The 21,867-nt window shown below is 45.1% G+C and overlaps 1 protein-coding gene and 1 long non-coding RNA gene across 20 annotated transcripts in view; one reads left to right on the forward strand and one right to left on the reverse strand.

Moving 5' to 3' along the window:
• The window catches only part of C2CD3 (C2 domain containing 3 centriole elongation regulator), a 151,022-nt gene that overhangs the window by 122,883 nt on the left and 6,272 nt on the right, over positions 1 to 21,867 (forward strand). For 5 of the 19 annotated variants that reach the window (XR_005375653.1, XR_005375651.1, XR_005375652.1 and 2 more), the window contains exons 31-32: positions 3,098 to 4,013; positions 8,542 to 8,653. Coding sequence is in view for 12 of the 19 variants with exons in the window: in XM_038568650.1 (XP_038424578.1) it covers positions 3,098 to 4,013; positions 8,542 to 8,653 (1,028 nt within the window). In the remaining 7 variants the exon portion in view is untranslated. The other 14 variants (XR_005375650.1, XR_005375655.1, XR_005375654.1 and 11 more) reach the window with 10 other exon arrangements.
• Positions 1 to 21,867, reverse strand: part of LOC119864977 — a 60,104-nt gene that overhangs the window by 33,420 nt on the left and 4,817 nt on the right. The window contains exons 4-8 of the long non-coding RNA XR_005375658.1: positions 19,677 to 21,116; positions 17,207 to 17,255; positions 14,200 to 14,444; positions 12,302 to 12,769; positions 11,963 to 12,032 (exon numbers count right to left, since the gene is read on the reverse strand). This is a non-coding gene — a long non-coding RNA (uncharacterized LOC119864977). The remainder of the gene's footprint in view (positions 1 to 11,962; positions 12,033 to 12,301; positions 12,770 to 14,199; positions 14,445 to 17,206; positions 17,256 to 19,676; positions 21,117 to 21,867) is intronic.

Consider the following 21,867-nt stretch of genomic DNA (forward strand, 5'->3'; position numbering starts at 1 on the left):
AGTGGAAAGAGCATTGAACTGAGAGACTGGAGACCTAAGTCAGGTCATTGGTGGTTTTCTGGCACAGGCTTACTATTTAACACCACTTACCCTTTCCCTTCTTGAGGTTTCCTCAAAAAAAAAAAAAAAAGTGAGAGCAGATTAGGTAAGTTCAGTAGCAGTTCTTGAATTGTGCCACTCTGTTTTCAGGAAAAAATCAACTACGGACATATTCAAAATTGTAATTCTCAGAAGGCAGAAGTCTGAATTTTTAGCAGGTACCTCAGATGACTCTAGATGTTGGTGTTCCACAGTCAACCCTTTGAAAAATCGCTTAAAGCAGTGGTCCTCAGTTTGGCTGCATATTGGAGTTTTTGAGGGAACTTTTCAAAATCCAGATGCCCAGGCTGTACCATCAGTTAGTTGCAATAGGATTTCCGAAGGTGGGACCCAGGCATCAGTGTTTTTCATAACTCCCCATGTAATTCCACTGAGCAGCCCAGACAGGCACTGCTGTAGAACAAGTATTTCTCAAACTTGCCTGAGCATAAAAATCACCAGAGTCCTGCTTCATTATATTGAATCAGAGTGTAGGGGTGGTAAGACCTGAGAACTACTATATCAGGCACAGTTTGGAGAATTGTGAGAAATCAATTAGACCAGTACCTCTAGTCATCACTTGGGTGTCATTTTGTTCAAGCAAAAGATGTATATTGTACACAAGGATGAATAAGTTCAGTTTTCTCTGTTTAAAGGGGAAAGAAGCCACCATGATTGATACTAGGTACAAACCTTCTTCCTATCCTCTCTCCCAGAGAGCTGACCAGTTGGTAGCTAGGGCTCCAAAGGTACATGCTGTATTTGGCTTCTTCTTCTTTTTTTTTTTTTTTTTAAGATTTTATTTATTCATGAAAGACATAGAGAGAGCGCAAGAGGCAGAGACAGAGGCAGAGGGAGAAGCAGGCTCCACGCAGGGAGCCCGACGCAGGACTCAATCCCAGGCCTCCAGGATCAGGGCTTGGGCCGAAGGCGACGATAAACCACTGAGCCACCCGGGCTGCCCCCTATATTTGGCTTCTACTTGCTTGAAAATATTCAGTCATCTATTTATTGAGCACAACTATGCCAGGCACTTTGTGTTACTAGTTCCAGGAGGATAAAGTGGTGGACAAGACAGGAATTGTCTTTGCTTTTCTCAAGCGTACATTCTATAGTCAACTGAAGAAACTGCTTTGAGGTAGAGGTAAAGCAAATAGGGAACCCTTTAAATCAGTATATTAAAAGAGGAGAGAGAAGAGAGTGAAAGAGAAGAAAACAGTTTAAATAAATAAACTCCCCCAGCCTCCATCACATCTCAGTACACTTTTGAAGAAGTCATTAGACAAATAGATAAGAGTAACGCTTGACAGTAAGTTACTAAGTGGGGATCTCATTTATGCTACATCTATATACCAAGTCCTTTACTGGGCCCTAAAAATGCAACATGAATCAGACACATGGTCTCTGCCTTTGAGAAGCTCACAATCTGATGGGGGAAACACACACAATAACATCTTAAGTGCTTCCTTCTAGAACAATACTATAGAGCCATCTCATCCAGCTGATGCACCTGAGAAGGCTTCCTGGAGGAGGTTATAGTAGAGCAGGGCCTTGAAGGATGGGCTGATTTATAAAAAGCAAAAAGAATGTTCCAAGACAGAAAGGATAGTTCAGGCCAAGAGATCAGGATTAATTAACCTGCTTCCTGGTTCCTGTTCCTGTTTGCAGGTAGGGATGTTCCATTTTCATACATCTATATTCCTCTTTGAAACTTGAAAATTGTTAATGTATTAAATTTAACCAGTACCTCCTATAGGCTGAAGACTCCATTACATGTTATGAGGGAGATGTGACTCCACACTCCAGGAGTCATATTTGCCTCCCAATTCATAACTTTCTTTTCTTAAATAACCATGCAAACAAGCCATTTACTAGGCCTGTTTATTAACTTATTCCCTCCCATTTAATTGCAAAACAATTTGAAGTGACTGGTAGCTTCCATTTATTGTTTTGTTTTGTTTTGTTTTAAAGATTTTATTTATTTATTCATGAGAAACAGAGAGAGACAGAGACACAGGCAGAGGGAGAAGCAGGCTCCATGCAGGGAGCCCGACGTGAGACTCGATCCTGGGTCTCCAGGATCACACCCTGGGCTGCAGGCGTCGCTAAACCACTGTGCCACCAGGGCTGCCCCATTTATTGTTTATACATGTGCCATACCACATACAGCCATTTATCTCATGTATTCTTTACCATAACCCTGTGCAAAGGATGGTGCTAATCACATTTTAAAGATAAACAGGTTCAGGGACACCTGGGTGGCTCAGCGGTTGAGCATCTGCCTTTGGCTCAGGGTGTGATCAAGTCCTACATTGGGCTCCCTACGAGGAGCCTGCCTCTCACTCTGTCTATGTCTCTGCCTCTCTCTGTGTGTCTCTCATTAATAACTAAATAAAATCTTTAAAAAAATAAAAATAAAAAATAAATAAAGATAAACAGGTTCAGAGAGGATAGTTTACTCATGACCACAGTCGATAAGTGACAGTAGAGATTTGAACCCATGACTGACCAACTCCAAAAGTCTCTGCTCTTTCCACATACCATGCTGCCTACATTTTATCTGTAAACCTCCCCTCCCTTACCATCTGGGTGATAGATTACTTGCTTTTATTTTCCAAGTAAGATATATAGTTCTAATAACTGTCATCAAATACATAAATAAGTAGATTCTCATTTTGATTTTTAATATAGGTAATTACTGAAGTAAATGGAAGCATGAACATGCCCACCAGGACTCCTAACTCCCAAGAATTCCTGAGCATGAGCAGATAGTCTCTGAAAGCATTTCCACAGATGTAACTACAACTATAAACAGATAGATTTTGGTCCTCTGATGTTAGAATAAAGTGCTAGAAATTGTATTGCCTTGAATATAGTTTCACTGACTCGGGTGGACTAACTATCTTTAAGATTTGTTCAAAATCTGATTGTAAGAATACATCCGAATCTAGAGCCTAGCATGGGAAATTGAATGGTGTGTGCCTACTTTGTAGTAAGAGTGATATCTGTTGCTATTCAGATCTGCAGACTATCACCAGGAATTCTCAAGCATCTTTGAGTTCTCATCGAGCCAGGAGTAGAAGTGAAGAGGTTCACACCCTACCAGATGCTCAGGATACTGTGGCCATGCAGGAACGAAGCACAACTCCAGACCTGCCATTGGCAAGACCTCCGGATGAGGGCAGAAACTCCCCAACTCCCCTTACTCTTGAGGAGACTTCAGGCAGAAGAGGAGTGCTCCATGAATCCCTGGGGTACACAGTACCCATTACAAGGATGCAGAGCAGTGAGGAAACTGAGGCAGGCCCAGCCTACAGTGATGAGGACTATGAAGAAGACATCATTGAGCCCAGGACCCTCAATGACATCACCACTGTGACAGACAAAACTAGCCCTTGGTCCAGTTTCATGTCAGACACAAATGAGATCAGCCTTCAGCCTGATAAGGTATATAGGGAAGACCCCTCTAGTCCTTCAAAGCCTTTCCCCAGAGAGGAGCTAAAGGGCAAGAGTAGCCCTCTCTCCAGCGCAGGAAGAGGGGTCAACCCCCACCTGCTTAGGCAGGATTCTCCTAGCCAAAGTCTTATTGCTTATGAGGTCAAAGCCTCTCATGCCAGGGATGGAGAGCCTGCTTCAGCGAACCCTCAGGTCATCACACCAGTGACGCCCTCAGGAGCCCAAGAGAGCAACGCCTCTGTTGGATTGAGCTCACCAAGAGCAGATCAGGACCAGGAGCCCAAGCCAGAGGCCCAAACTGAGAATGAAGCTGCCTCCAGTGAACTAAGTGACTCTGCTGATAGCTTCGAGAAATTCCCTCTCCACTTACCCTCCCAGAGCAGAAAGGAAAGTCATCGGGAGCTACTCATCAACTGCCCTGACATCAGGCAGAAGCAGGCAACATCTGGATCAGAAGTGTCCACAAGGCAGAGCCTCCTGTATCCTTTGGTATTTCCCATATTTCCCACAAGTAGTCCCTTAAGCCATTTCTAGGCATTTTGGATGCTGGCACTTAGGCTAGCCTGGTGTGTGAGTGTGAGCAGTGGCCTCCCTCATGTAATGCACTGGAATATATAGGAAGTCCCTTCCTTCAGAAGACTTGCCCATGCTAATAAGGTGCTGTGATGCTATTAACACCCACCGTCTGAAGCATCATGCTTTGAATTGGGTTTAAGTGCTAGTAGCACATTCATTAGCATAGCCCCACATGATTTACTGGATCAATCTATTGGGTATTTTACACTTGAAGGCAGAGTTCTGGATGTAAGGAATGAGACCTTTAATCGCAGGTGAAATAGAAGTAGGGGGTGCAGAGAGGGGAAAGGAGAGTAAATGCTCACTGACTGAGCATTTACTATGTGCCAGGCACTTCACATACCTAAGTCTTGAAGGTCGGTATCATCATTTCTATTTTGCATGTAGGGCAACTGAGGCTCAAAGAGTGATCTGCCTAACAGTTTTTTTAGAAAAAAAACAATGAGAGAGAAAGTGGACACAGTTGAAATGCACTTGCCCAATTCGCCCCACCCCCAAAATGGCAGTGTTAATGGGGGGAAGGGACACCTGACATTCCCCCTCTTCCTGCTTTGAAGCATAGATGGACATGTAATGAGAAAAAGAAACCAGCTAGGACCATCGACAGCCCTCACATCTGTTGCCTAACTGGCTGATCAGATCAGCTCACCTGACATCCCAACAGCAAGCAGGAGTTACTGTGCAGCTGCTGGTGAAGGAGTCTGTTTTACTGAAGAGGCCAGGGGGCCTGTTTGTGACCCTTGCAGACTCAGCTTCTTATTACTTGTGTGACATCAGATCTATAATTTAACCCTTCTGAGCCTCAGATTCTTCACCTGTAAAGTGGAGGCAGTTGCCCACCTTACCCACCAGACTGTACATGCCCCAGGTAAGTCAGGGACCTTGTTTTATTCTGTGTCCCTGGAACCAGACATTGCACAGAGAAGGGATTAGTAAATCTAGATTGAATAGAACTATCATAATTTCACAGAATTCTTGAGAAAATCCAATCAAATTGATTCTTGAGGAAATTAAGTGAGGTGGAAACATTTTTACTCACTACACAAATGTGATTCGTGTTGCAGGGCAGAGAGAAACTAAAAGGTAGGGGTGAGGGATCAGGAGACCGAAACCATGGAATGGCTAGAGGGGGAGCACTGGAAGCACACTGCCTGCAGCAGAGATCCTTCCTGCCTCACTAATCCTGGCTTCTGATATTGTTGCCTTTACAGGCAATTTAGTCATGCTCAGAATGTATGTCTGTGCTGGAGCAGTCACATGTGCCCAGATCCTAAGGGCAATGCTCTAATTCAGACCTTGCCAAGTATTCGTTCTTCAAAAAAATGGGTATTGCCAGGCTGTGTGCTGCTACTGAAGATTTAAATTAGACCTTACCTCAAGAAGTTCCCCTTTTTTTTTTTAAGAGTTTATTCATTTATTCATGAGAGACACACACACAGAGAGAGAGGGAGGGAGGCAGAGACACAGGCAGAAGGAGAAGCAGGCTCCACGCAGGGAACCCGATGTGGGACTCGATCCCAGGAGTCCAGGATCACGCCCTGGGCCTAAGGCAGGTGCTCAACTGCTCAGCTACCCAGGGATCCCCAAGAAGTTCCCATTATGAAGCAGGGACAGGCAACGATACAGTTTATTGTTTTATATATTTTTTTAATTTTATTTATTTATTCATGAGAGACCCACAGAGAGAGAGAGAGGCAGAGACAGGCAGAGGGAGAAGCAGGCTCCACGCAGGGAGCCTGATGTGGGACTTGATCCTGGGTCTCCAGGATCATGCCCTGGGCTGAAGGCGGCACTAAATGGCTGAGCCACCCAGGCTGCCCCAGTTTATCATTTTAATTGCTGTGATGAAACATGGACAGAATGCTAGGGAGCAAGAGGAAAAAGCTGCTGTAACACTGTTTAGAGGTATCCCAGCAAGAGAGACCATAGAACTGGACCTCAAAGATGAATAGCATTCTGTAGGTAGAGATGAGAAAAAGTTCTAGTCATAGTGAATTGTGTTTGCAGAGGCATAGCCATGTGAAAGAGCCTGGCCTGTGGGCAGCAGTTTACTCTGGTTAGAGCCCAGGGGTATGTGGGATGGCAAGGCAGGGCTACATCTTAAAGAGCCTTTTATGCCTGGCTAATGTGCTTGGACTCTAAACTTCAGGGTCCTTATCTTTAAGATAGAGGTACTAATAGTACTTCTCTTGTGGGGTGACTGAAAAATCAATCAACAGTATGAACTACCTAGCAAAGTGCCTGGTACCTAGTGTTCAGTAAATGATAACTGGTAAGCAAGAGTGTGATTGGTCATATTTACATATTAGAAGTCATAAATGCCTTGTAGAGGGTGGATTATGGATTAGATGAGGGGAGACCAGAAGCAAGGAGACGAGGTAGGAAACTTGCAATAATAATAAAAGGTGAAGAAATGTGACCCAAAACAGACTGCTTTATGATGAAGTGGAAGGGCATAGATTTGAAAGAATTAGCCACAGGAAAGAGAAAGAAGGAAATATAAAGTATGACTTAGAGATTTCTGTCACAGGTTGCTAGGTAAGTGAAGTCACTGACTGGATAGGGAACAGCACATAAAGATAGACAGTTTTGGGGGAAGGTACAGATTTCCATTTGGACATGTGTGCCTGTGAGACATCCAAGAGGAGGCCAACTATAAAGGTGGGGTGTCTCTGGAAACAGATCAGGGCAGTGGGAAGAACCTCAAAAGGGAGAACCACACACACAAGATGGAGCCCTAAGGATCACCAGCAGGCTTCAGAACAAGACATGGCCACAAAAGGTGGAGAAGAGCTGGGCAGAGGTGGAAAAGCAGGAGGGAGGCAACGTGGGAGCAGAATTTCAGGGAATAGTGGACAATGCTCTGACACTTCAGACAGGTCCAGTAAAATGTAGACTGGTTGGTGGCTTTAGCATTAAGGAGGGCAGTGCAGACGTGGGAACGGAAGGCAGACTTCAGTGGGGGGAGGGAACCAGAGTAGTAAACACAACAAGAATAGGCAACTTTTTCCCATTAAGCAGAGAAATAAGAATAGCTGACATTTAATGAGCACTTGATGTGTCAGGCATCATTCTAAGCACTTGCGTGTATAGAGTCCTGTAATCCTCAAAGGTACTGTTATTATATCTACTTTACAGGTGAAGAAATGGGTGCAAAAAATGAATTTTCCCAAAGTTACCGTCTAAAAAGTGACAAGTTACTGTGGGAGCAGTAAGGCAGGAGGTGATAGGTTGAGAGGGGGAGCTTAGTGCTTCAGACACACCTGTGACACCTCATAGCAAATCTTCCCCACAGCATCAGCTAACTGGCACAGTTCCCAGGAGTCAGAGCAGCAACAGCAACTAGGTCCTTCTTCACTTGGGCCTCTGAAGAAGGCTTAGGTAAAAGGGTCCTTCTCCTAACATCTCCAACTCCAACACCACCTCTCTAGAAAAATCAAGGACTTGAACCAAAACAGGAAATGATGCATTTCATTTATTCAGTAGATACTTACTGAACACTTACTGTAATCCCAGGTACTCTGCTAGGTGACAGGAATATGACTATGAAAAAGATATCAATCATCTCTACTCTCCTGGAGTTCAAAGTCTAGCATGGAAGAGCAGTGATAAACCGATTTGAACCAGAATCCTATTTAGCTTATTGAATAGAAACAAAATTAAAACATCAAAATAGTCTCCTCCCAAACAGAATCAGTGCTTTGAATGAACAAATAAATATTTTTGGAACACTGTGTTCTCAGCACAGTACTGGGTATGTCAGGATACAGAGAAGTACAGGATGTGGTACTTGCCTTCCTAGGGTTCAGATATAGACTAGGTGGACCAGCTATTCCTACAGACAGCGCCTCATGTGTTGAGTCCTCATTCCTGGATGTTGGCAGAGAACAGCTGGGAGGACAAGCCCTCCTTCAGTGCCAGGCATCTTCCTCCAGCCTGAGACACTGCCTTTGGAGCCACCTTCTCACCCTGACCCTGTCTGACTTCTGACAGGTCAGTTTTGGGTCAGCAGGCCCTCAGCAAGTGTCACTGAAATGTTGCTACCTATCAGCATCATGCAGGGCTCTGGGAAGTAGTGAGGTAAATGAAGGAAACTACACTGTCCCTGCTGAGACAAATTGAGAGTCGTAGCAGAGTAAAACAAGTGTTAGCCTATGTTGCAGACTCTGGGGAAGAAGTCACCATAGGGCTGACGCTAGGAGAGGCTTTTAAGAGGAGAAAGGATTTTAACTGACCCTTGCAGAAAGTATAGACAGCAGTTTGTTAGAGTTGGGCAGGGTCTTCCAAGCAGAAGGCACCACTGGAGCAGAGGATTCCTGGGCAAGAATAAGCTGGACAAAATGAGTCAGGGTGACTAAGCCCAATGGAGATGCCAGTCTGGCAAAGGAGGGGGGGATTTCTAGGTATCTGTGCCCCTTAACTACCATATAGGCCGGAGTCCATTGTGGTGCCCAACTTCTTTTTGCCTCCCCAGCAATTGGAGGCCTCCTTGCGGATGCTCTCACTCTCTACAACTTTGCCACCACGAGCCACAACAGATGAGGTAAGATCAGCTGGCTGGCTCCCTCCTAGAGTCTTCGTCTCGTCCATGAAAGCATGGGCAGAATGTAGAGCTGCCCTGGGCCAGCTTCCTGAAAAGGCGGCAGCAGTGGTCACTCCAAATTTGTGCCGAGCACATTCTGGAGACCTAGCAGTATACCAGGAGTTCACCTAGGGGTGAACTAGGCACAAAATGAAGAGTAAGTGTGTTAAGAGCAGGGCATCATCAGCTAAGACAATATGCAGAAGAAACAGTGCAGAAACATTAAAAGTAGGACTTGGCCAAGAAATGAATACTGAGTGCTGTGGGAGCACCACTAAGCCAAGGTGGGCATGAGCAGAGAAAGGAAGCTTCAAATGGGAGATGCAGCCTCAGCACACAGTGGCTGATGAGTAAGGTCTGGAAGAGAAAAGTATCAGGGATATACCCACTTGTGTCACTATTCATCATTCAGCTGAGCTAGGTGGTTACAGATCCCAGCTCTCCTCCTCCTGCCTTGGCACAGCACCAGACCTTTCTTACAAGTGGCAAGAAAGCAATAATCTCTACTTCCATAATCATTCAGCATATATTTACAGAGTACCTATCCTGTGTCAGGCAATGTGCTAGGTTCTGAGCATACAATAGTAAATAAGACAGATTCCCTGTCTTTACGGAACACAAACAGTAAACAAAAAATATTTACAGGTTGTGATGAGTAACCAGATGTTCTGTTAAAGAACAGGTCTCTCTGAGAGGGCAGTGTTTAAGCTGAAAGATGATGCTCATGGTGGTGCTTGCTGGGCACTGTTCAAAGTACCTTGTATTAACTCTTTACATTTCAGCAACCTAATGATGTATATACTTTATCCCTATTTTAAGATGAAGAAACGGGATCCCTGGGTGGCTCAGTGGTTTGGCGCCTGCCTTCGGCCCGGGGCATGATCCTGGAGTCCCAGGATCGAGTCCCATGTCGGGCTCCCTGCATGGAACCTGCTTCCGCCTCCACCTATGCCTCTACCTCTCTCTCTGTGTGTGTCTCTCAGGAATAAATAAAATCTTTTAAAAAAAAAAAAAAAAGAAGAAGAAACTGAGGCACAAAGAGGTTAAGTATTTTGCTGCAAGCAGGTGTTAAGTGACAGAGCCAAGATAGGAACCTAAGCAGTCTGGTTTCAAAATCTGTGTTCTTAACTACTGAGAAGGAACCAGCCATGTAAGAACTTGGAGATGAATATTCCAGGCAGAGAAAACAGCAAATGCAAAGGCCCTGAGGCTAAAAGAGTTTGGCATAATCTGACACAGAGCCATTGGCACTGGAACATAAAGAAGCTGGAGGGCCCAGGGCACACAGGACATGTAACCATGAAATAGTTTAGATTTTATTCTAAATGAAAGGATATTCTTTGAAGTCTGTTAAGCAGGGGAGTGAGCTTCATTTTAAATTTTGAAGAATTCACCCACGGTGCTCAATAGAATCGGCTGTCAGATTTTGCAGCATGATGGTCATAGGTGATCTTGAAAGAGTAATTACAGTAATGTGGAGAAAAGAACCGTAATAGTACCTATGTGCCAGGCACTTGTTCTAAATCCTAGGGGTGAACTGGACACAAAGCCCTTGCAACTTTTAAAAAAGCAAGATCATTTCAGAGAATAATACATGCTATGAACAAAATATATTAATTTATCAATTGTAATAGCAAACTCATGTTTAATGCTTATTATGCACCAGACATTAAGTATTTTCAGTGTAAACTCATTTAATTCTCCCAACAACCAATGAGATATCGTTACCTCATTTCATAGAAAGGAAAACTGAAGCTCAGAGGTTTTTTTTTTTTTTTTAAGATTTAAAAATTTTTTTTTAATTTTAGAGAGAGTAGGAACAAGAGAGAAAGCACGAGCTGGGGGTGGGGGATAGAGAGAGAAGCAGACTCCCCACTGAGCAGGGAGCCCAACACGACATTTAATCCCAGGACTCTGGGATCATGACCTGAGCTGAAGGCAGATGCTTAACTGACTGAGCCATTCAGGCAGCCCTCTCAGAATTTCCATATAAACAATCAGATATTATTCAATTTTACATAGAAACTAAGACACATAACTATTAAGTCACTTGCCCAGGGTCTCCCAAACAGTAAGTGATTTAAAACATATGACTTCAGACTCTATGCTTTCTATTTCACCATTTTAAAATCATGACCCTTTACTACTTTTCTAGCCCATTTGCCTTTATATGGGCTTCATTTTGCAATGAACATTTAAACATTTTTTATGCTTTTTTAAAGCCTATTTTGATGACCAATGGGATCAGTCCAGAAACCTCTTGAGAGCCTGGGGATATAGTCCTAAAGAAAAGCCGTCAGATATCTAATCCTTTTACTAATGTTCCTTCCCCCTCTCCCTCAACTTCTCTAGCACCATTTTCAGGACATCTCATTTATTTGGCACATGGATCAATCTAAGTTCTCACACATCTCCGTTTTTATCAGATCTGTAAATCCTTTCCTAGAGGAGGAAAGATGCCAGCCCCCACCCAGGAGCTCTGCATTTTTGTGGCCTTTATTCCTACTCTGGTTTGTAGTTTCTGACTCCTCTCCTTCCTCTTGCATGTCCCATACATACCCATCAGCATTTATGCTAGAGACACAGGCCTCTATCCAGGTACCAGGCAGAAGCTTGAGCGAGACACCCATGAGGTGAAATACTAAATCTGCTACTAAGTACTTGAGGGATCTTGAACAAGTGACTTGACCTTTCCGGGTTTCTGTTTCCTTATAAGTAACATCAGGCTAAAATAATTCTTAGCTAATAGAACAATGGCAAGAATTAGTCTAGAGGAAGAAAGTAGACCCTGTTAGTTCCTGTTCCCTCTTCCCCACCTAGCAAAGTGGGTGAAATGTCAGTGAATCACGTCCCATAGGAAGGGAGTCTGTGAGCCACTTATCATGCAGAACTGCTGTTCCTACTTTTGTGCTTCTGCCTTCATGATGTGCCAACTCCCAGAGGAATTTACTGTCTTTGATCTGTTAAATCTAAGACACAAGTATGGATGAAGAAGAAATAAGAATTTCAGCTTCAATTAAAGGGCAAGTCTAGTTTTGAGAAGATAAGTCTCATATACTTTTTAGCCACTTTCTTTCTTACAGAAAAACTCCGTTGTTTGTCTGCTGTTCTCAGGGCCACCTCTCTCCTCAGGACTTCATTCTGGGTGCTAGTTAGGGTAACTGATCATCACAGTTCACCCCAAACTGTCCCATTTCAGCACTGAAAGTCCCAGGACCCAGAAAACCTTAGGAGGTTGATCATCCCCACTAGCAATGACCCTCTGATTACCTGATGCATTCATACCAGCATATTTTCTGAGTCTGTGCTCTTGCCTGGCTGCTACTCCATTCTGGATAACCTAGGAATCAAATCAAGTGTGTGTTTAAGACACTAGCAAGTAAAGGCCCCAAAACTTAAGAAAAAAATTAAGAATTACACGTATTTTTTAAATCATGGAATAAGTCAGAATTTTGATTGACTTTGTTATGTTTATGGCTTATTTTAGATCTAATTGTGAATTATATTTGGGCAGGAGCACCATAATCTTCTTAGCTTATGGTCTTGGAAGGTCTTAAAAGTGGCCTCACTTTGAAGAATTTAAGACCAAAACCAGATATTTGTATTTACCCACATATTGTTTCTGACACTCTTCATTCCTTTTTCACATCCTGATTTCATGCCAGGATCATTTCCCTTCAACACAAAACTTCCTTTAGAATTCCATGTATTGCAGACCTGCGGATGACAGCTTCAATTGTCCGAAAATATCTTCATTTTGCCTTTATTTTTCCAGGATATTTTTTTCAACTGGATATAGAATTCCAACTTGAATTTTGTTTGTTTTAGCATTTTAGAGCTATCAATCCACATTCCGACTTAACATTGTTTCTGTTGAGAAGCAGCCATTGTTCCTATTGTTGCCTCAAATGTAATATGACTTTTATTTTCTGTCTGCTTTTAAGATTGTCTCTTTTTCAACAGTCTGCCTACAATGTTCATAGTTGTGGAAGCAGGGGTAGAATAGGGGAGGAAGAGCACATAGGTCTCTTCAACAGTGTTAGCAGTATTTTAGTCCTTAGGTTTGATTCTGTTGACCTTAAAAAACAAAAGAGGCAGTTATTTTACCAGCTAAAGGAGTTTATTCTGGAACAGCAGAGGAATTGCAATTTTGGGACAAGCAAACTGTGGCAAAACAGACAAGTCTGAAGAACAGAGAGGGGCTTGCTTTTATAAGGGGAAAGGAGGGAGCTGGGATGGGCTTTTCTGCTGAGTTCTCCATGGCTAGGTTGTTGCTAGGCAAGGAGAAATTCTCTATTTTTTCCTTCTGGGGTATGTATGTAACATAAGCTTCCTGTTGAATGTTAGGTCTGCTTCTTAGTACCAGTGGTCATGTGTGAGAACTCCCCCTTCAGGGCTTCCTGAATGTTTGTGGGGTTTTTTGGGTTTTTTTAAATATTTTATTTATTTATTTGTGAGAAAGACAGAGAGGGAGAGAGAGAGGCAGAGACACAGGCAGAGGGAGAAGCAGGCTCCATGCAGGGAGCCCAGTGTGGGACTGTATCTCAGGTCTCCAGGATCAGGCCCTGGGCTGAAGGCAGCGCTAAGCTGCTGAGCCACCCGGGCTCCCCCTGAATCTATTTTAAATGGAGTTTCCTTTATTTTCACAGTTGGATTGGGTTGGGGGTTCACGGATGTTTATTTCTCTTATGCTTTATAATTCACATATGTTACATAGTTTCTTTGGTATGTTACATAATGCAATCACAAAACTGTATGTAGTTAAATTTTTAAAAGTGATTAAATGGTGCCAAAATGGAGATACCAACTTCCTTCCATAAATCTGGCTGTGAATATGGAGCAGGGAAATACGATAGTGACCAGGGTAGCATAGGAGATAAAGGGAAGATTTTTGGTTTGGTTTTGTTTAATATGGGAATGACTACAGCTTTCTTTATGGGAATGCGATGATCCCATAGAGAAAAGGAGAATGGGAAGATGCAGGAGAGGGAGAGAGAAAAGAAAGGCTGGTCCTTGAGTCAGAGAGGGCCTAAGATCCAGGCACGTGTGGAGGTAGCCTTTTGAGAGGAAAAAGAAAACTCACTCTGAAGCATGAAGGAAGATGGAGAAGATGGATGCTAAAGCAAGGATTAGATTAGCATTAGAAATGTGGTAGGGATGCCTGGATGGGTCAGTGGTTAAGCATCTACCTTTGGCCCAGGACGTGATCATGGAGTCCAGGATGAAGTCCCACATCAGGCTCCCTGTGTGGAGCCTGCTTCTCTCTCTGCCTGTGTCTCTGCCTCTCTCTGTGTGTCTCTCATGAATAAATAAAATCATTTAAAAAAAAATTGGGGGGGAATCCCTGGTGGCTCAGAGGTTTGGCGCCTTGACATTAGTCAAGTCTTCTGATCTTTCTGAGTCTGTTTCCTCATCTGTCACATGGAGTTACCAGGCCTCACAGGGAGGTTGTAGAATACCAGGTGCCACACAGATAGGGTATAGAGGCCAGCCCTTAGCTCTCCTACTTGTGACTGCTTCATCCTCAGTTGTCACCTCTTGAAGGAGAGAAGGAAGATGGGTGGCCGGTTTAGCAGGACTGCTGCACAGCCAGCCAGTGGCAATTTCATATTACTTGTGATTCAATCAAGTTCTGCTGCCTTTGCTTTCTCTTAACTCTCCTGAGCAGGTACCTCTTCACTGGGACAGTTGCCTGGGTTTATTGAAAGTTACTTCTGATTCTGTTTGCTTAGCAGCTTATGGGCAAACATTCCTAAAGGGGAAGAAAGAGGTAGAAGATGAGACAGCAGTATTTTACATGTTGTTTTCTCCAGGTTTCTGTTCTCTACGCTTGTAGATATTTCTTTGGGGAACTCTCAAGCTACTCCAAGTACTTGAGTTTTTATTTCCAGTTTGATGACTGTCAAATCCTTATCTTCAGTCTAGACTTCCTTCCCATGCTGCAGATACATGTGGATCCAGCTGCATCCTAGCCATCTTTTCCTTGATGTGTTACAGTTTATTATGTCCAAAACTTGAGTTTGTCACCTTCCTTTGCACACCCCCTCTGCCACCTGCATTCCTTATCTGTATAAACTCTGCCCTCATCGTGTGGATACAGAGGTGTCAGAAGCATACGTGTCATCTTTCCCTCCTCTTGCTCCTTTGTCCCCCATGCCCCAGAGCCCATCTGTTACCAAGGCCTGTTAATTCTGTCTGCTAAATATCTTTTGCATCCACTCACTTCTCACCGTCCTATCATCTAGTCTTAATCATCTCCCTCATGATTCCTTCTAACTAGTCTCACTCATGTCCATGCTTTCCCACCCTGGAAAGGAGAGCAACTCTTCAGGGTTGCCCAAAAAAGAAAAGTTTTGTTTTGTTTTGTTTTTAATTTAAAACCCATATTCCTAAACCACTTATCAAATCTGAGTGCCCAATTATCTGACTTCTCAGCAGCATATAACATAGTTGATTTCTGTCCTTTAAGCACTTTCTTCACTTGTTTCGAAGGCATCAGTTCCTCTTGGCTCTCTGCCCCCCTCCTGGCTGCTCCTACTCAGCTGCCTTTGCTGGTTCTTCCTTATATCCCCTACTTGTTAATAAAAGAGTAATCCAGGGCATAGTCTTTAGACTTCTCCATTTACATTTGCTTTCTAGATGACCTCATCTGATCTCAGAACTTTAAATCCCCTCTACATGCTGACGACTTGTTATCTTAGCTCAGAGTTTTGTAAACTCTAGGCTAGTGTGTCCAGCTGCCTACTCAACAGCTCCTCTCCGATATCTAACAGATACTTCAAATTAACACTTACTTCACAATTTATTCCTCATTGCTGTTCCTCAGTCTTCAGACATCTCAGTTAATGGACACTGTGTCCTTCTAGTTCTGTGGTTTAAACCAAAACCCTTGGAATCCACCCCCTCCGATGCCTCTGTTTCTAGTCCACCAAGAAATTCTGACAGCTCTATCTTTAAAATATATCCAAATCTATTTATCACCACTCCAGCCATTACCACCCTAATCTAAACCACCATCAGTTACCTCTTGCCTAGATTATTACAAGGATCTCTGTGCTTGCCTCTCTGCTTCTGCCTTTGTGCCTGGCAATCCATTCCCTGTACAGCATCTGTTAGTTGACCTTTTAAGATGTTGAATAAATCATGTGATTTCTCTGCCTGGAACCTTCCAGTAACTTGACATTGATGACGAGGAGAGCCAGAATGGTGCCTAAGACATGCAGGCCAGAGAATAAGATGGTAATTTGGGCCTCAAACTTGAAATGTGTATCTTCTGGCAAATTAAAAAACCACTGTCCTGAGTTAGGTGCAGAGAAGGCAGAAGAAGGTCCCTTCCTCAGGAGCTCACAGTTCCCCAGGGGAGTCAGCTTTACATCTCAGTCCACCAACTCCTATTAAGTACCTGTTATGCTTAAAGAGCTGGACCGTACCTTCAGGGAGCTCACAGTTCTAGAGGTACTGGCCTCCAAACCACTCATTCGCTTTCTCAAATGATATTAACACTTAAGTAAAACAAAATAGGGCAGCCCCAGTGGCTCAGCGGTTTAGCACCACCTTCAGCCCAGGGCGTGATCCTGGAGACCCAGGATCAAGTCCCACATTGGGCTTCCTGCAGGGAGCCTGCTTCGACTTCTGCCTGTGTCTCTGCCTGTGTGTGTGTGTGTGTGTGTGTGTCTCATGAATAAATAAATAAAATCTTTTTTAAATAAATAGATAGATAAATAAATAAATAAAATGAATTTAGGGAAAAGAAGGCAGAGCCACAATAGTGACTTGGGTAGAATTCAGCAGAGATGAAGGAAAGTCTTTATAAGCTGTGCATCTGGAGAAAAGAAACCTCAGCGAATCAGCAGAATTTGGCAACTTGCAGGTATAAGCAGTATATGATAGAAAGGAGGTCAGAGGTAGGGAGAGACTGAACTGGACCAGAACCGTCAGGGTAGGATAGGAATCAGAAGCAAAGAGCAAAAGGAACCTGTCATCTGAGCTTTGGCCTCCCTGCCTGTCTACATGGCAGTTCTTAACCGTGAGATGGGCCTTGTCTTACTCTGTGCCTTCCTGCCTAAAGGCCAGGCTCTGTGCACAGCACAGACGAGTCCCTGGACTAACCACAGGCATGGGGCCAGGGCTATTGTTCCTGAGGAGTGAGTGTAGGAGGCAAGAAGTCAGACACAAGGCCATGTACAAGTTACCCTAAAAGCCTTGAGCTTTCTATCCCCTCCCACTCTAGTGTTCTCACCTCCAGTCAGCCAGACCCCACAGCGGTGTAGACACCACTAGAAAGCGAGGTGCTCCAGGCCAGCTGGGGAGCTGAAAGGCAGCAAACCTGGTTTCTTGCCCTGACTCTGCTGCTGTCTTTCTGAGGTCTTGGGCATGGAGTCTCCAGAGGCAGCACAGACTTAATTTGTGACTGCATTTCCCTCTTCTCTCCTACCAGGTAGTTTTGTGTAGTGGCAAGGACCATGGCCCCTAAATCTACACAGCCTAAACTTAAAACTGAGCTTTGCCACTTACTCGTTGTGGAACTTCCTGGGGCAACTTCTCTGTGCTTCAGTTCCTTTATCTGAAAAATAAGCATAATAGACCTGCCTCCTAAGGTTTGTTTTGTGTAGGATTAACTAAGTAAGATATGTAAAATACAGTTCTTGGCACATAAAAAAGAAGAACTAGGAGTGCCTGGGTGGTGCAGTCAATTAAGCGGCAAATTCTTGGTTTTGGCTCAGGTTGGGATCTCAGGGGATCTCAGGGTGATGAGATCAAGCCCCGCCGTCAGGCTCTGTGCTCAACACAGAATCTGCTTAAGGCTCTCTCTCCCTCATACCACCACCACCACCACCCCAGTGTTCTCTCTCTCTTTCTCTAAAATATCTTTTTTAAGATTTTATTTATTCATGAGAGACACAGAGAAAGAGAGACAGAGACAGAGGGAAAATGCAGGCTCCATGCAGGGAGTCCGATATGGGACTCAATCCCAGGACTCCAGGATCACGCCATGAGCTGAAGGCAGATGTTTAACTGCTGAGCCACCCAGGCATCCCTAAATAAATCTTTTATTTTATTTTTTTTATTTATTTATGATAGTCACACAGAGAGAGAGAGAGAGAGGCAGAGACATAGGCAGAAGGAGAAGCAGGCTCCATGCACTGGGAGCCCGACGTGGGATTTGATCCCGGGTCTCCAGGATCGCGCCCTGAGCCAAAGGCAGGCGCTAAACTGCTGCGCCACCCAGGGATCCCTAAATAAATCTTTTAAAGAGAGAAAGAACAACTATATGAGTGTTAGCTATTATTATTTTTATCATCATTCCTATTGAGATGTCCTCCCTCTTACACTGTTCCATTTTGGGAGGGAATTGGTAGGATGAAATGCTAAGGGATAGGAGCACCATCAAGAACAGCACTGGGAGCTGGGAATTTAGCCCGACAGAGCACCCCTGAAGTAGGAGAGCAGTTTTCAAGGTTGTAGCAGTGGACTGTGTACTCAGCTCAGACCCTAAGTTAGAAGCCCAGAATGACACCCCACCCCCACCTATGGATAATAGATCCCCAGCCTCAGAAGTCTCTGGCCTACCTATCTATGAGTCTTAGGGCTTTATGTCTGCTTCTTTCCTCACAGCAGTCCAGAGAATTTTTCTTTCTTTTGGTTTCCCTTCCTCAAGCCCAGAGGCATCTAAGAGATCATAGTCCCAGTAGAGAAACCCAGCCTCCACAAAATCATCAGATCAGGTCAGCAGGGGCCTAGGGGAACTTCTTGAGCCCATTATCCTCTCTCTTCAGCCTGTGGTCCAGGCCTGATGGCTGAGATATCCCTCTTAGGGCATGAAGCCCTGATGTATTGCCTCATTTCTTTAAGACACCAAGTCCCTAGCTCTCTGCAGAGTACCAAGAAGAGTCCTAAAGATCCAAGGGTTTCTGATAAAGGCCACACAAAGCTTTTGGGAGGAGATGAGCTCCCTGGCCAAGGGTGTACAAAAGTCAGGGAAAACAGCCAGAATTGGCTGGTGCCCACCCTGCCCCAGAATGCAACTTGGCAGGCATCTCAAGGGAAAGGGCTCACAGGACTATTGGGCGGGTGCAGGGCTCACATTGCCTGAGCTACTCTGAGGCCAGAGTCTGGGAGGAGCCAGGACCTCTTCTAGGAGTGTTACTTTAACCCTTCCCTCTCATAAGTCTGGACTTTCAACCCCTCTCCCTGGCAGGGCATGAGTTCAGAGGGTTAAGTTTTGATTAAGTCAGACCTTTTCATTCTGTAGGGGGGGGAAGACTGAGGCCAGGGTGAGGGAGGGGCTCTAGTCCTTGTAAAATGGGCTTGTTGTCAGGGAAACCTTCTCAAAGGAAGAATAGGGAGGATCAGGGTATGGTGAGAAATGGAGCATGTAGGTAGTGAGAACCACACAGCCAGAGATCTAACGCAGGAATAGGGGGTGAGCTCAGAACATGGAGCCCAGCCATGCTGCACTTGAGCTGGGTGATCAAATTTAAGATTTGCCTCTCAGGGCTAGGCCCCTGGTCTGTATCTTATCCCCACTTCCCCACCCCACCCCCCCCACCCCCGCCCTGCTCCTAGCTACAGCTCCTGAATCTGCTAACTCTCTTCAGCCCAAGGAAGTTCAGCCTTTGGAGAGGACTCTGGGAGCCACCCCAGAGGAAGGCAGCAGGCCAATGGGGTGAAAGTTGAAGAAGGCAGACAGCTGTACTGAGCCCTCACTTGTCTCTGAGGCAGCAATCCATTGGCAAGCCCATGTAACCAGCCAGAGTCAGCTGTTTACTTTCAGTTTTCAGCGCTTTCAAAGTTTTGCTTCCAGCTCCTAAGTCAGGGTTTATGTTACTTAAGGGAACTGCTCTGGAAAAGAACAAAACTTCAGCCCCAATGCTGAGCCCAGAGGTTCATTGGGCAGGAGGCAATCGAGTGGGGAGAGCTTGGCCAGGCCTGGCCTAGCACAGGGCATGCCTTGCGGTAGTACAGTACCTTCTTTCTACTCTACCTGAGGTAAGGTCTGAGAACAGCAAGGCCTCATTTTGCTCTCTGCAGCAGATGTCAGCTTTTGCTCCAGCTTAACCCCAGTGTTTTGCAAGATGTTGTACCTGGCCACAGCCTTGGTCACATCTGAATTTCATTTCACCTTCACAGTAGACCTGGGTAAGAAGGCTAAACAAAAGTTCTTAGCTCCATTTGGTAATGAAGATACTGAGACCCAGAGAAAGAGTGTGTCTTGGCATTAAGCAAGTGGACAGCTGGGCTTGGCCACATGCCAGTGTTCTTTCCACTCCAGCCCACCACCTCCCCTCTAAGAAAGTCCCAGGAACGCCCTGAAGCCAGGATGAGTACAGACACCTACAACCTGGGAGCAGGTGTGTGTTCAAGGTGATCCCTCTGGAGACTAGAGTGGAGAGAACCTAGAACACAGTGGCTTGGACCAGACCACACTGTAGCCCAAAGAAGAGGATTGGCCCTTCCTGAGGGAGCCTTTGGTGAAGACACTGTATCACAGGGACCTGGCCAAAGAGGGAACCATCAGCTAGAAGTTCCTGGGTTGCAAGCACCTCCTCTTACATTATCTGCTCATGTTGATCCATTTTCAGATGAGGAAACCAAGGCCCAGAGACTAAGTGACTTGCCCAAAGCCATTTGGCTAAGTGGTAGAGCCAGGACTAGAACCAACTCCCCAGGATGGAGTTAGCCTTTTGATTTGAGGAAGCCCCAGATTTGCCCGCCACCATTATTCCTTACTCTTTACATGATGCTTTATTTTCATCCTAGGAGAGTTCTACCTTTGACGTTGAGATGGACACATCTGTCTTAAATAATAGGCCAGAGAGGCCTATTCATATTCATAGCCTGGGTGCCCAGATGCCCAGAAAAGAGCAAGTCCCCATATTTCAAAGTAGGAGAATTTAATGAGAGATCTGGGTAGATTTAATGGGGGCAGTCTGAGAGCCCCTGGCCTGCTGCCATGCTTAACACCCAGACCACAATAAATCCAGTTCCATTCTTCAGCCTAGAATAGTAATCAACCCCCCACATCCAGATCCTGTTCACTGTGCAGGTCTAAGCAATAAAGTCAGTTACTCTCCAGACATTTGAGAACTCCCCTCTGCAAGCATCAGCCCCTTTCTCTGGGTTTGTCTTCTGCTTTCTATACCTATACTCGACCACACCTATCCCCACTACTTTGCTAGGGAATATATTCCTCCTTCTCATCCCTGCTCAGTCTAGCCTGTATCTGGAACACCCTCTCCCATATCCTTTGCTCAGATTCCACCTTCATGTTGTTTCAAGTCCCTCTTCTTGAAAGTACCCTACATAGGGACTTTACCCCATATGTAACACCCACTGTCCAGACTCCAAGATCTCTGCAGCCCCTGGGTCTGATGATCCAGCTTCTATGTGGGCGCCTGCTGCCACTCCAAGATCTCTAAGGCTCCTGCAAATCATAGGCAGAAACAGGGTAAGCCCAGCCATGCTGCAATTGGGCTGGGTGGTCAAATTACGATTTGCCTCTTAGGGCTAAGCCCCCAGTCTGTGGATCTTGTCCCCATTCCCCCCCTGTTCCTAGCTGCAGCTGCTCAATCGGCTACTCTCTGGCCCCAAAGAAGTTTCAGTCCCAGCCTAGGGGAGGGCAGCCAGCCAAGGGGGTAAAAGTTGAACAAGGCTGGTGGTATCTGTACTGAACCTGGGGCCCTGCTCTTTTCGTGGTACCTGCACACCCACAGCTTCAACAGGAGCATGCAAATACTTCAGAGGAACAGTCAGTACATGTAGGGGTATCCCTATTCTGAGCAATGTCCCCCCCTGCCCAGCCCCACCAGAGTTGTGTGTTTTGGGGTAACCGCTCTGATGAAGGAGGAACCTTTACTCCTAGCCAAGATGTTTTTTAGACTCTACTGAGGTCAACAAAAGCCAAGTGCTGCTGAGTGTGTGTTCTCTGTCCTTCCACACCCCCTGCCCTGCCCAGTACACAGAGCCAAGCCCTGTCCCTGGGCCTGGGCCATACAGATAAGGCTCCCCTAGGTTGTTGGGTCCAGGCATGGGTGCTGGGAAGTTGACTAAACCAGCCACACTGGATTCAGCTCCAGGGCAGATGTTGGCCCAGCCGGTCAGGTGCAGGCCTGTGCTCACGCAATTCCCTCAAGGGAAATGACCTCACTTCCCTACCCCCAACTCTGCTGAAACTG

The sequence above is a fragment of the Canis lupus genome, chromosome 21 (genome assembly GCF_011100685.1).
Source record: "Canis lupus familiaris isolate Mischka breed German Shepherd chromosome 21, alternate assembly UU_Cfam_GSD_1.0, whole genome shotgun sequence".
NCBI classification, from domain to species: domain Eukaryota; kingdom Metazoa; phylum Chordata; class Mammalia; order Carnivora; family Canidae; genus Canis; species Canis lupus.